The sequence below is a fragment of the Octopus sinensis genome, unplaced genomic scaffold (assembly GCF_006345805.1).
Source record: "Octopus sinensis unplaced genomic scaffold, ASM634580v1 Contig08738, whole genome shotgun sequence".
Taxonomy (NCBI): Eukaryota; Metazoa; Mollusca; class Cephalopoda; order Octopoda; family Octopodidae; genus Octopus; species Octopus sinensis.
The window spans coordinates 44437-55880 of record NW_021831285.1 but is presented as its reverse complement, the minus strand read 5'-3'; the positions used below and the strand labels follow the sequence as shown (position 1 = coordinate 55880).

The window sequence follows — 11444 nt, the reverse complement described above, 5'->3', positions numbered from 1 at the left end:
TGTTGAGAAAACAAGGAGCACACGTGTTGGCTTATCCTTCTGCCTTTACTTATGAGACGGGACAAGCTCATTGGTCGGTTTGGTTTTATTTTGACTGAACAGACCCTTATTCGTAGTCGAGCAATCGAGAATCAGTGCTATGTCGTGGCCGCAGCCCAAACAGGGTACCACAATCCCCAAAGAAGGTCATATGGCCACACAATGGTATACTGACAAATAGTGAATACCAGGTTGTTGATCCTTGGGGAGAGGTTGTGGCCCAGTGCGGAGAGGAAGAGGGGTTTATTGTGGCGGACATTGACTTGGATTTGGTCCGCAGGGTCAGGGAACGACTCCCTTGCTTTGAAACACATCGTCTACAAAATTTTTACCCGAATAATTTCTGTTGGAATTTAAGAGAAATCTACGATGATTTTGTTTTCCAGTTCGGAAAAGCTTCCATAAACGCAAACCAAATTTTTTTGCTTACTCGGTTCTCGATTGGATTTGTAAATATTTCCCCTGTTCTTCCTGGCCGTATGAATATCTGATCAGACGTAGACGTTTTGGTGAGTACCCTGAGACATGGAGTGATTCGTAACGAAGAACTCAGTTTTGACGAATTGGTAGATTTGAATTATACAATCCAACAAATTGAAAAAGTTTTAGAAAAACATTTTTCTACGACTTCATGTTCAATCGTGGTACAGGATGGTCCAGATGCTGGGCAGACAATAAATGTGACATGTTTTTATAAATGTAGCATTTCCATGTACATCTCATTCCACGTCATCATAAGGATTTGGAAGAAAATGACAAGTTGTATGACATGGTAAGATTTGGTCGTTTTACTGGTCATAGCTTCAGAATGACGCTCAGCGAATCGTCCACAGTGCAGAACAAATGTCAGTTGAGGCATTTGCGTTGAGAAAATACTTTTACTAATCTTATTTATTAACTAATTCCACATCTAATTTACTAATCTTATTAACTAATTCATTTATTCATATAAGCTGGTAAGAAAATAATAAACATATAATTTTTGGCCAACTGTAGTAATTCTCACATCGGTTATTATAGACGTCTATTTTTTAAAGATCAACAAAAGTAGTTTTTTCTGAAATTTGAAAAATCTCCTCTGACGGCAATTCATTTTTTTTGTTGGCTCCAAAAGTCTCATTAGGTTTGAATTTGTTTTGGTTTTCTAAGACACACTAAAAAAAGCAAAAAAAATAATATTAGGATTAATTAAATAATTTCGATTTTTGTAAAAGATACCCAGCTTTTATAAGGTTCAGATAACACTTTTATAATTTTTGTAATTAAAATTATCAGAATCAAAGATTTTTTAAATATTTTTGGTCTTCACAAGCATATGTTGACGCAAATACTGAACAAATTTTTTTACCACTACAGATTAAATTGGGATATTTCCTATATGGAATCTGACTTCAAAATTCAAGTATTATACACGTATTAAATACAGATATCAAGTTTATATCGGAATGCAATTTTAACAGTTCCATTTGAAATTCGTCAGAAGCGAAGGCCGAATCAATATGAATGGCTGCTAAGAATATTTTCAACAAAAGCAAATAATTTTTGAATTCATGAAAACGTTAAAAACATTCGTTAATAAAGTCATCAATTATGAACTGTATTGATTGATTCATGATGCTCAGAATGTGAAATAAAATGTGTTGTATTGAAAAATGAAAGTTAAGTTCTCCAAAGATGAAGCTTTGGAATGAAGGCAGAGAATTCTCTGTACAATTTGTGACAAAGCTTGTTCCTATCTTCAAGTGCACAATTTAATTTTGAAAAATGTTTGGTTATATCTATCATAAAGGCTAGATCAGCGATCTGGTTATATCGTAAAGCTGAAGAAATATTATTTTATAGTAGACAAATATTCAATAATAACCACAATGTTATGAACAATATCAAGACAATACATGGCTAACTGGAATTCACTATATAAATTTAATTTGAAAAAAGTAGCTAAGGGTCCGCAAATAAAATTCATCGGGCCGCGGTTGAGGACCACTCCTCTAGTTTATTATATATTGCGACTTCAAATTGGGGAAATTTTTTGTGTTTGTGGCCCCTGATTAAAAAGTTTGAGAATCACTGATTTATACATTTGAGTTAGTCATACATATTTTGTTCTCAAACTTTTTAGATAAGGTACATCATCCGTATCATCTGTAGATCATCCGTATGAACCATTATACTATTTTTTCGACTTTGATGCAAATATTATCCACCCTAACATGGTTTATTGGTTTTTTAATATTTATTATTATCCACGAAATTTGACAACAAAAACGTTTATCGCCATTTGTCCCTGATTCCGAATGATTCTTTTTATTAGACAGCTTTAAAAATTTCTTTAGACTGCGATTCTTCAGCATTTTTTAGTCAAATTATAACATTTTTTATTTCATTTTTTATAAATAGTGACAGAGTTGTGCGTGATCTGCTTCGAAAGCAGCCAGTGTTTTAGATGTACGAATTCATTATGTCGTCTGCAGAAAATTCATTTCCAAGTAGTTTCCATCGAGCATTACTTATAATGGTCCCCAAGCATTCATATTTATATGTGATCCATAGATTCTTATTCAGATAGAGCATCTCCAGTAAGGATTTTAGTTGTCGTTTGTGAACTGTGTTTAGGTTTTCAATGCATTTTTCGTTCAGACTCCACGTTCCCGAGTTGTATTACAGTAGAGGTATAATAAATACGTTATCAATTTTGATTAGTTCGTCCTAATTTTTGCTGATAATAAAGCACATATCATTTTCAGATACAGTTTAATCTTTATTATAACTTTTCCACTCTATAATAAAATTTTTCAGTCTTGTTGAGTAAAGTTAGTTAAGTTAGTTAAATTTAAGTAGCTCCTTAGAAATGACAAAATTTGATGAGCTAAAGTAAAATATACTTAAAATTAAAGAATCAGCAGCAGCCTTTCTAGTTCATTAAATTAATTAACCTTAAAATCTAAATTATTAAAAGTAAGAGACTTGATCTTGCCACGAAGAAGACAATACCATTAGATTTCAGAGAAAGGGAACTTGGATATAAAAAGATCGCAATAAAATATTAATTCAAAAGTTATTCTAAGTTTTGTTGGAAAATGTCTTCATAATCACGTTAGCTCAATGATCCTCGTCTCCTGGAATTTTTCTCCTCTTGGGAGAGCTTTCCACCAACGCACCATCAGCACTTTCATTCTCCGAACACAAGATTTTCCCGTTTGCTTCATCCGAAGGGTCCTCGCAAGATTGATTTGCCACTTCAGCCAACTGACTGGTTGCCGTAATGAATTCCTCTTGAGACGTATGGATTCCATGCCTATGTTCCACCACAATTGCCTCCAATGTCTTCTTCATGACAAGTCCCTGAATGTACGTTCTTGTCGGGCCTTCAACGGATAACTTCTCCATATAGGCTTTGTAACACGTTGAAACCACCCCGTCCCACGTCAGCACAATCGGAATAATTCGGACTGGCCCCGTAAAGCATCTTTAGTTCTCCAGCCAGCAAATCGTATTTATGCAGTTTCTCAACTTCGGTTTGTTTGAGTCTCTCCTGCGATGTAATCCCCACCTCAATTATGGTGATCTCATTCTTCAATCTGTCATAGATAAAGATATCTGGCTTATTGAACTGAACTTGCGTATCAGTCAATATTGGCGTATCTACTCTTATCTCAACATTTCGAGTCGATAAACTAGATTGTACTGAGTGAGACTTTAGTTTCCCAGTTTTCTTTATTCCAAACTGTCTGCATACGTGCAAATGGATGCATCTCACAACCTCATTGTGCCTTCTCACATAGTCACTGTTTAGCATTCTGTTGCACCGTGTAGCCATGTGGTCTACTGTCTTCTTAGCTTTTTTGCAATGATCACACAGCGCACCACGCGCAGAAGAAAAAAACAAATTTCTATCTTGCAAGAGGCAATACAAAGCTTCACTCCTTGGTGTATTGTTCCCTTTGTACAGCCACTCGCTAGACATTTTGAGGTCGGAGTTAGAGTCTTCTTTAAACCTGAACAGGACTGAATGGAGTGACTTGTTCTTTATTTTGTTGGACAAATATTGTACATGAGCCTCTCTCAGGGATTTGTCAGTGATAGATTGTTTATCAGTCAATCCGTATTTAGAGGCAAGAAATCCTGCGATTGTCGCCATATGCGGTTTTTCTTTTTTAATAACCCGCAGGATCCCCGACCTCCTAGGACAGATAGCCGACTTCTTCTCCAAGGTTTCCAGAAAATGAAGCAGCATTAGTTCACTTTTAAACGCAATTGATGTCAACCCCCTTCCCATGCACTTTCTTGAGAGGTATAGCCGCTCTTTATTGGCTGGCTTCAGGTGTATTTTCAGTGTTGTAAATAATCTTCGTATTTCGAGATCAATATCGTCGAATTCGAAAGGTTCAATATTGATTAGCCCAATGTAGTAATTATATAAAGACAGGGCATACTCGTTGATTGCTTTGAAGAGGTTCGCTGAGTTTAGTTTTGTCTTTGCTAATCCAGTAACTCTTTTTTTAACATTCTCGAGGATTGTCTCCAACACTTTTTGTTTTTGTACATTGCTTCCCCGGTCTTCAAGCACTCCCAGGTATCGATAGCCTTCGATTCCATCCAGAGTTCTGCAGCCCTCCAATGATTCTAGATTAGTCGCGGACTTCTGAGAGTTCATTTCAAGCCCCGCAACTTCAAAGTACTCAACAATAGTATCCATCATTTTAATGACAGTTTCTTCTTTCTGTGCAAGAATCTTTAAGTCGTCAACAAAAAATAGGTGGTTCGTAGAGTATACCAGCATACTGGGGTCTTCCTGATCAATCCACAGCTTGGGAAATTTGGAATTAAGTATTCTGCTCAGTGGATCCATTACCAGTACGAACAATTGCGGGGATAAGGCGTCTCCCTGTAGAATTCCACAATTCAATTTAACAGCCCCAATTCTCTTTTTCCCAAAATGAAGGCAAACTGTCCACCTCTCCACCAGGCTTTTAATAAAGTTGGTTATCCATAAAGGAATTCCCGAGCAGTCCAACACATAAAACAGGAATTCGTGATCCACCGAATCGAAGGCTTTCTTAACATCCACCCATGATGCACAGAGATTATTGCCATATTCTCGATTTATGCACTGATTGATAAGGGCTTGTTCCTTAGCACCCTGACATTGTCTCCTCGTTCCCAATTGATTTTCAGAGACCAAGCCGAACGCATCCACATAATCAGAGAGTTTGATGTTTACACATTTTGTCACAAGTTTATAGAGAGCAGGCATGCACGTTATTGGGCGCAAATCACGGGGATTTTCACAAACTTCTTTTTTCGGAATCATGTAAGTGACGCCCGTATAGAACCAGTCTTCAGGGATGTGTTCCTTATTAACTATTCTGTTCACTTCCCGACACAGGTATCCATGTAGTGAGTCAAATCTTTTGATGAAGAAATTATACACTCCATCGCATCCACATGTCTTCCAGTCGTTGGACCACTTAATTGTCTGTTTAATGAATTCCTCAGTTAACTCCGAGGGTGCACTCTCGATACCGGTGACCCTCCTGTTCACGAACCCAGCTGGCTTAGGAGGGTTCTTCTTGGACCAGACCTGCTTCGAGAAGGACAAGCAATCATTGTCACTGAACTCAAACTCAGCGAGCATCTTATCTCCTGATACTTGCCTATAAAATCTTTTCCGATTCAACTCGAAGCACCAGTTGTCCTTTCGAAATTCGGTCCTGGATTTATGCATCAATATCTTCTTTTCTTTTATTCGAATCATATCTTGTATGGCCAATCTAATTCTCACCAGTTCCCCCTTTTTCGATTTCTTATACCCATACGCACAGAGAGTGTCAAATAGCTCCTTCTTGTCGGCATTAGGTAATTCTTGTTTCGCATAGAGATTGACAAGATTTAATCTGGCCTGCAAGTTGGATACTTCCTTGTGGATTTTCTCCTTCCAGTCAGAGCCTGTTCTTGTTCCTTTTGAAAGTTCCATATATGCACACTGCGCAGCAAAAATTATATCAGATACTAGCTCGGCAGCTCGCTTCGCTCACCGCGACCTAGCTCCTGCGGAGGGCCTGTTTCATCAAACAACTATAAGTTTATGTAGATGTATAAAACTACCTGGTTTAATGTAACCCTATTCTATCGCCTGTTGATAAACGATGTTTGTCGTCCGTCCTTCCTTGGCATATATGAATAAATTTTCTCTTCTGCCTACCCTCGAGCATCCCACATACAGCTGTCCATGTGAAAAGCACTCACTCTCTAAAAATAACCCAACTACCTTTAATGACTGTCCCTGGGCCTTGTTTATTGTCATTGCAAACTTTTTTTTCATTTTTTGTGGTTTATTTTTTTTTATATTTAATTTTTTCATTTTTCCTTTGTAATTTCCTTTTTTTTCTTTTTTTATTTTTTTGTTTTTTACTGGCGGAAATGGGGCAGGGGGAGATGCGGCAGGCGGAAATTCGGCAGGCAAGAAAGCGACACACAAAAAAGCGACACACAAAAAAGATTTAATTAATTACCTTATTAAGCTGACCGTTTTTTCTTCAGCTTCGTTTTTCCTCCTTCGGTTATCTATTTAAAAAATTATTTTTGAATAATAAAAAAGTTTAGGAAAAGAGGCATACCGAAAATAAATTCTATCTTTACGAAAAACTCAAGTAAATAGTTAATATTTTTACGCAAATTCTTCTGATTGCGCTGTCAATTGGTGGTAAATTGTGTTAATGGTTGTGCTAATGTGGTTTCAACTATCAAGTGTTTTTCAAAATCTGTTAATTGCACACTCTATTCAAGGTCGTGCGTCAATTGGTGGTAAATTGTGTTAATGATTGTGCTAATGTGGTTTCAACTATCAAAGTGGTTTTTCAAAATCTGTTATTGCACACTCTATTCAAAGTCGTGCAATCTGTGATTGCACATTCTGTCAAAGTCAAATATGATAATAGCTTTAATTTTGATTCATGGTCGATAATGATATATGCATTTAATTTTAAAGAGAAAAACATAGGATGAATTGAATTTCTTTATCGCGAATAATTGGGAGTTCATCATTGTTAATATTCTCGCTGTCGTTTTCATCAAAGATATTCTTAATACGTGAGATTTTTGCCTTGAAAGTTTTAATGGACCTCATCATGAATGTCGAGGACATTCGCGTTGTTAATTTTAATCAAAATGCAGAAAATAATTTTTTGATTTTTTGGGGGAAAGGTTTTAAGGACTTCATCATGTAAGTCGAGGACATTGTAGTTGTTCATTTTAACCAAAATGCAGAAAATTTTTTTTTAATTTTTTTTGGGGGGGAAGGTTTTAAGGACTTCATCATGTAAGTCGAGGACATTGTAGTTGTTCATTTTAACCAAAATGCAGAAAATTTTTTTTTAATTTTTTTTGGGGGGGAGGTTTTAAGGACTTCATCATGTAAGTTGAGGACATTGTAGTTGTTCATTTTAACCAAAATCCAGAAAATTTTTTTTTAATTTTTTTGGGGGGGGAAGGTTTTAACGACTTCATCATGTAAGTCGAGGACATTGTAGTTGTTCATTTTAACCAAAATGCAGAAAATTTTTTTTTAATTTTTTTTGGGGGGAAGGTTTTAAGGATTTCATCATGTAAGTCGAGGACATTGTAGTTGTTCATTTTAACCAAAATGCAGAAAATTTTTTTTTAATTTTTTTTGGGGGGAAGGTTTTAAGGACTTCATCATGTAAGTCGAGGACATTGTAGTTGTTCATTTTAACCAAAATGCAGAAAATTTTTTTTTAATTTTTTTGGGGGGGAAGGTTTTAAGGACCTCATCATGTAAGTCGAGGACATCGTATTGCCAATTTGAAGTTGGTGTGCACACACAGACAGACAGACACACACCATACCATTTTATTATTAAGATATCATTGATATTTTGCGGAGGAGCGGTTTGGGTGAGATGAGATATTGCCAAATTTAGACAATTAAGTATTTCCCCTTTTATATATTTTCGTAGTAGCTTGGGTGTGGGCACTCGGACTTCTCTTGACACCTCCTTGATTCTCTCCAATTGAAACTTTAACTCACTCAGACACTTCCCGAACATAGATACATCAATCTTCGAAAATATAGATTGGTCAACTTCTTCAACTTCAGCTCTTTTGTCATACTTCCGGGGCTTCAGCATTGATTTGACTTGACCAACATTCAGATCTTTAGAGAATTTGGAGTTGAACTTCCCAACGATAGCTTTCCACCCGCCTCTTGGGATCCTGCGCAACCGTTGCTTTGTGACTCGCACAATTTCGGACACCCATGCACTTTCAGAGGAGCAATTGGCTTCACTTATGATCGCGTTGAGAGAGTGCAGGTTTGTTGGCATATTCCCAGAACCTGCAGGATCAGGAATAGTTTCTCTTGTGACTTCGTCCAGCCCTAGAGCCAGTTGTCCTGCGCCCGCCACATCACTTTTGTTTAAATCTCCAGCAGGAAGGCCCGTAGGATTTGCTTCTCTTGATACAGTAGAAACAGACATGCACAACACTACAAGAGAAAAAATTTTTATCTAAAAGATCGCAAAAATAAATAGAATTTTTATTTTTCAGGGAAAATACATTAAAAGATTTAAATGACATTCAAAATACTTTTAAATTTGAAACTTTATTGCAATGTTCAATAAGATATGTGCTATGAAAATTTTTGAAAGGCACCATATTTCTTATATAACATTATATGGTGAAGATGGAGAAGCAGACTTTTCACAAATAGAATTTTTTTTTTCAGGGAAAATACATTAAAAGATTTAAATGACATTCAAAATACTTTTAAATTTGAAACTTTATTGCAATGTTCAATAAGATATGTGCTATGAAAATTTTTGAAAGGCACCATATTTCTTATATAACATTATATGGTGAAGATGGAGAAGCAGACTTTTCACAAATAGAATTTTTTAAATATATTCACAATGAAATAAATGGATATAATCTTAATGAAACAGGGATTTTTATTTAAACTACGGGAAACGAAAGTTATGTTTTGAATACAACTAACAACGTATTGGAAGCAACCTTTAGATAAGAGGGGGAACCTAATAATTTCTCACCTGGAAAATCTGTGTGTTGCAAACGACCCAAGAATGAACACTCGAACCCCTTACAACGAGAAAAATTCACTCACTTCACCCGATATTACTATTTGCTCACCACGACTGGCACCTCCTGTTCATTAGTCCGTTAATTTTGACTTGGGGAGCGATCACAACCCTATTCTTATCAAAATCAATTGCACCCCGGCGACCCGGTCAAAACATGCAATATTTCACGATTACGCTAATGCCGACTGGACAGGATATAAAAAATATGTTGATTCATCCCTATGGAACTTTCATCCTCAGAATTTCAACTCCCTCGACACGGCAGTTAACTACTTTAACAAAGTTATTCTAAAGGGGAGAGATCTATTTGTAAAGAAAGAAGTCCTGAAACTCACGAAAAGAAAATACGACGCTAAAACAGTCAAACTAATAAAAGAAAGAAATCGCCTCAAACACAGTACACATCTGACGAAACTTACAACAAGAAGGATTCGGGAATTGAACATGGAGATCGCAGAAAGTGCGAGACGAGTGCAAAAAAGAAAATTGGACACGATTTCCCGAGGGATGAACAAAAAGTGCTCACTCTCGAAAATGTGGAAGATGCTGCGTAACATTAAAAACGCCGACAGTACAAACGAGGATGAGAACAATCACCAACTAGACCTAAACACCTTTATGAAACATTGCGTGAAGATAAGTCACAAGCCTTATAAAAAAACGAAATCCTCTTCAATTATTAAGGGCAAACCGAAAAGGGAGCCTCCATCATCGTACTTCCTACTTCGAGATGTCGCTTTAGAAATTTCCCGACTAAAGAATACACGCTCCTGCGGACCAGACGGAATCCCAGCGATCATGCTCAAAAAATTGGGCGATGCAGCTATCTCTGCACTTACGAGTATTTACAACTACTCGTGCAACTTCAATTTCATTCCAACATTATGGAAACTGTCGTGCATTCACCCAATCCTGAAGCCTAGAAAACCGAAGGAGCAACCTGGATCATACAGGCCACTGTCCCTTTTATGCGTCCAGGCACGAATTCTAGAGAGAATGGTGATGACTTTGATTCGCCCCCTCCTCCTAGAAGTCAGTTTCCATTGAAAATTGTACGATTGGGATGCAATTAACCTGATTAATAAAATTGTCCTTATTAATTCTCATCTTGATTTAGCCAAATAGAAAAAGTCCTTATGTGTGACGGTTATAAAAATATTTGTCAAAATGTACGCACTTAAATAATTTTTTACATATGAAATGAGACAAAGTTTCTAATTAATCGAACATAGGACAAAACTGGCTCGCAGGATTGAGAGACAACGAAGAGTGCACAAACGGCCAATTTTGTCGAAATTGATATAAAAATTGTCAAAATTAAACTGAAAATGGTATAGAATTTAACATATTAATTGAAATACTATTTTTTCGGAAGGAAATATGTGAAATCAATAAATATCGATTAAACTCAATAACTTTTTTTTTGTAAAGCAGAAAAAGTATCCCAACAGGCTGCGTCCCATACGAGGCCTTTTCCGCCCTCAAAAGAAAAAAGTGTCATCCCGTCAGGACGTTTCCCGTCACCGCAGTCAAAACCCGATGGTTCGAGGACCGAAGGAAATTCCGCCGAGTCGAGGGCCCTCCGTATGATGTCATTCATAGCAGAGTGCCTCGGAATTAAAAAAATTGAATATGATAAATTTTATTACAAAAGCCAATAAACTAAATTACAAATTATTTAAAAGTATGGAGTGTAGAAATCTTGTTCTGTTAGAGCTTTGTCATTAATTGTAGAACCATGTTAGTTTTCGAGGGGAAACAGAATATCATCTAATTCCTTTGAACACTGAACGAACCAATTTGAGTATTCTGTATAATTGTAGCCATATGAAGTATAATGATTCGGAAAATACATATTCGGTTGATAATATGAGTAGTACGAATCCTCAAATGGCACATAAGACTGACAGATTTGTGGCTGGATTTTGTCTTTCTGAATAGTGTATTGGGGATACGATATATTGGGGATGGTTATCTCTTTAGTCTGCTCCGGTGACTTATGTGTTCGGATTTGTTCTGTTTTTTGATTTAGGAACATGTAGGTATTTCTCGAATGAGGTACTTTTTTAAGAATTTTTGGATATTTGTAGTATGTTCTGAGAGCCCTCAAAAGTTTTTGTTCGTTCATGGAAGGGTTTTGTTTACATTGTCCCCACCAATATGCCAGCAAATCTCCATCGGTGATCACAAATATTCCCATAGATTTATTTTTCCATTCAATTGCTTTGTTTTCAGTTTTTAAAAGGTTGATAATAAATTTCCAAAGTATTATTCGTTTTACACCCAT

The 11444-nt window shown here is 36.4% G+C and overlaps 1 protein-coding gene across 1 annotated transcript; it reads right to left on the bottom strand.

Annotated features, from left to right (window-relative positions):
• Window positions 1-3409: 3409 nt before the first annotated feature.
• LOC115227957 lies at window positions 3410-11444 on the bottom strand. The gene is made up of 3 exons (XM_029798643.1): window positions 11066-11444; window positions 8089-8544; window positions 3410-6000 (listed from the first exon to the last, which is right to left on the bottom strand). The coding sequence occupies exons 1-3, from the start codon at window positions 11442-11444 to the stop codon at window positions 3410-3412; spliced, it is 3426 nt and encodes a 1141-aa protein (XP_029654503.1).

Coding starts and splice junctions, on each gene's coding strand:
- LOC115227957 (XM_029798643.1), bottom strand. CDS start 11,444: ATGGGTGTAAAACGAATAATACTTTGGAAATTTATTATCAACCTTTTA. Junction 8,545..11,065: donor CAAAATCCAGCCACAAATCT/GTCAGTCTTATG, acceptor TTTCTCTTGTAG/TGTTGTGCATGTCTGTTTCT. Junction 6,001..8,088: donor TATGTTCGGGAAGTGTCTGA/GTGAGTTAAAGT, acceptor AACTTTCAAAAG/GAACAAGAACAGGCTCTGAC.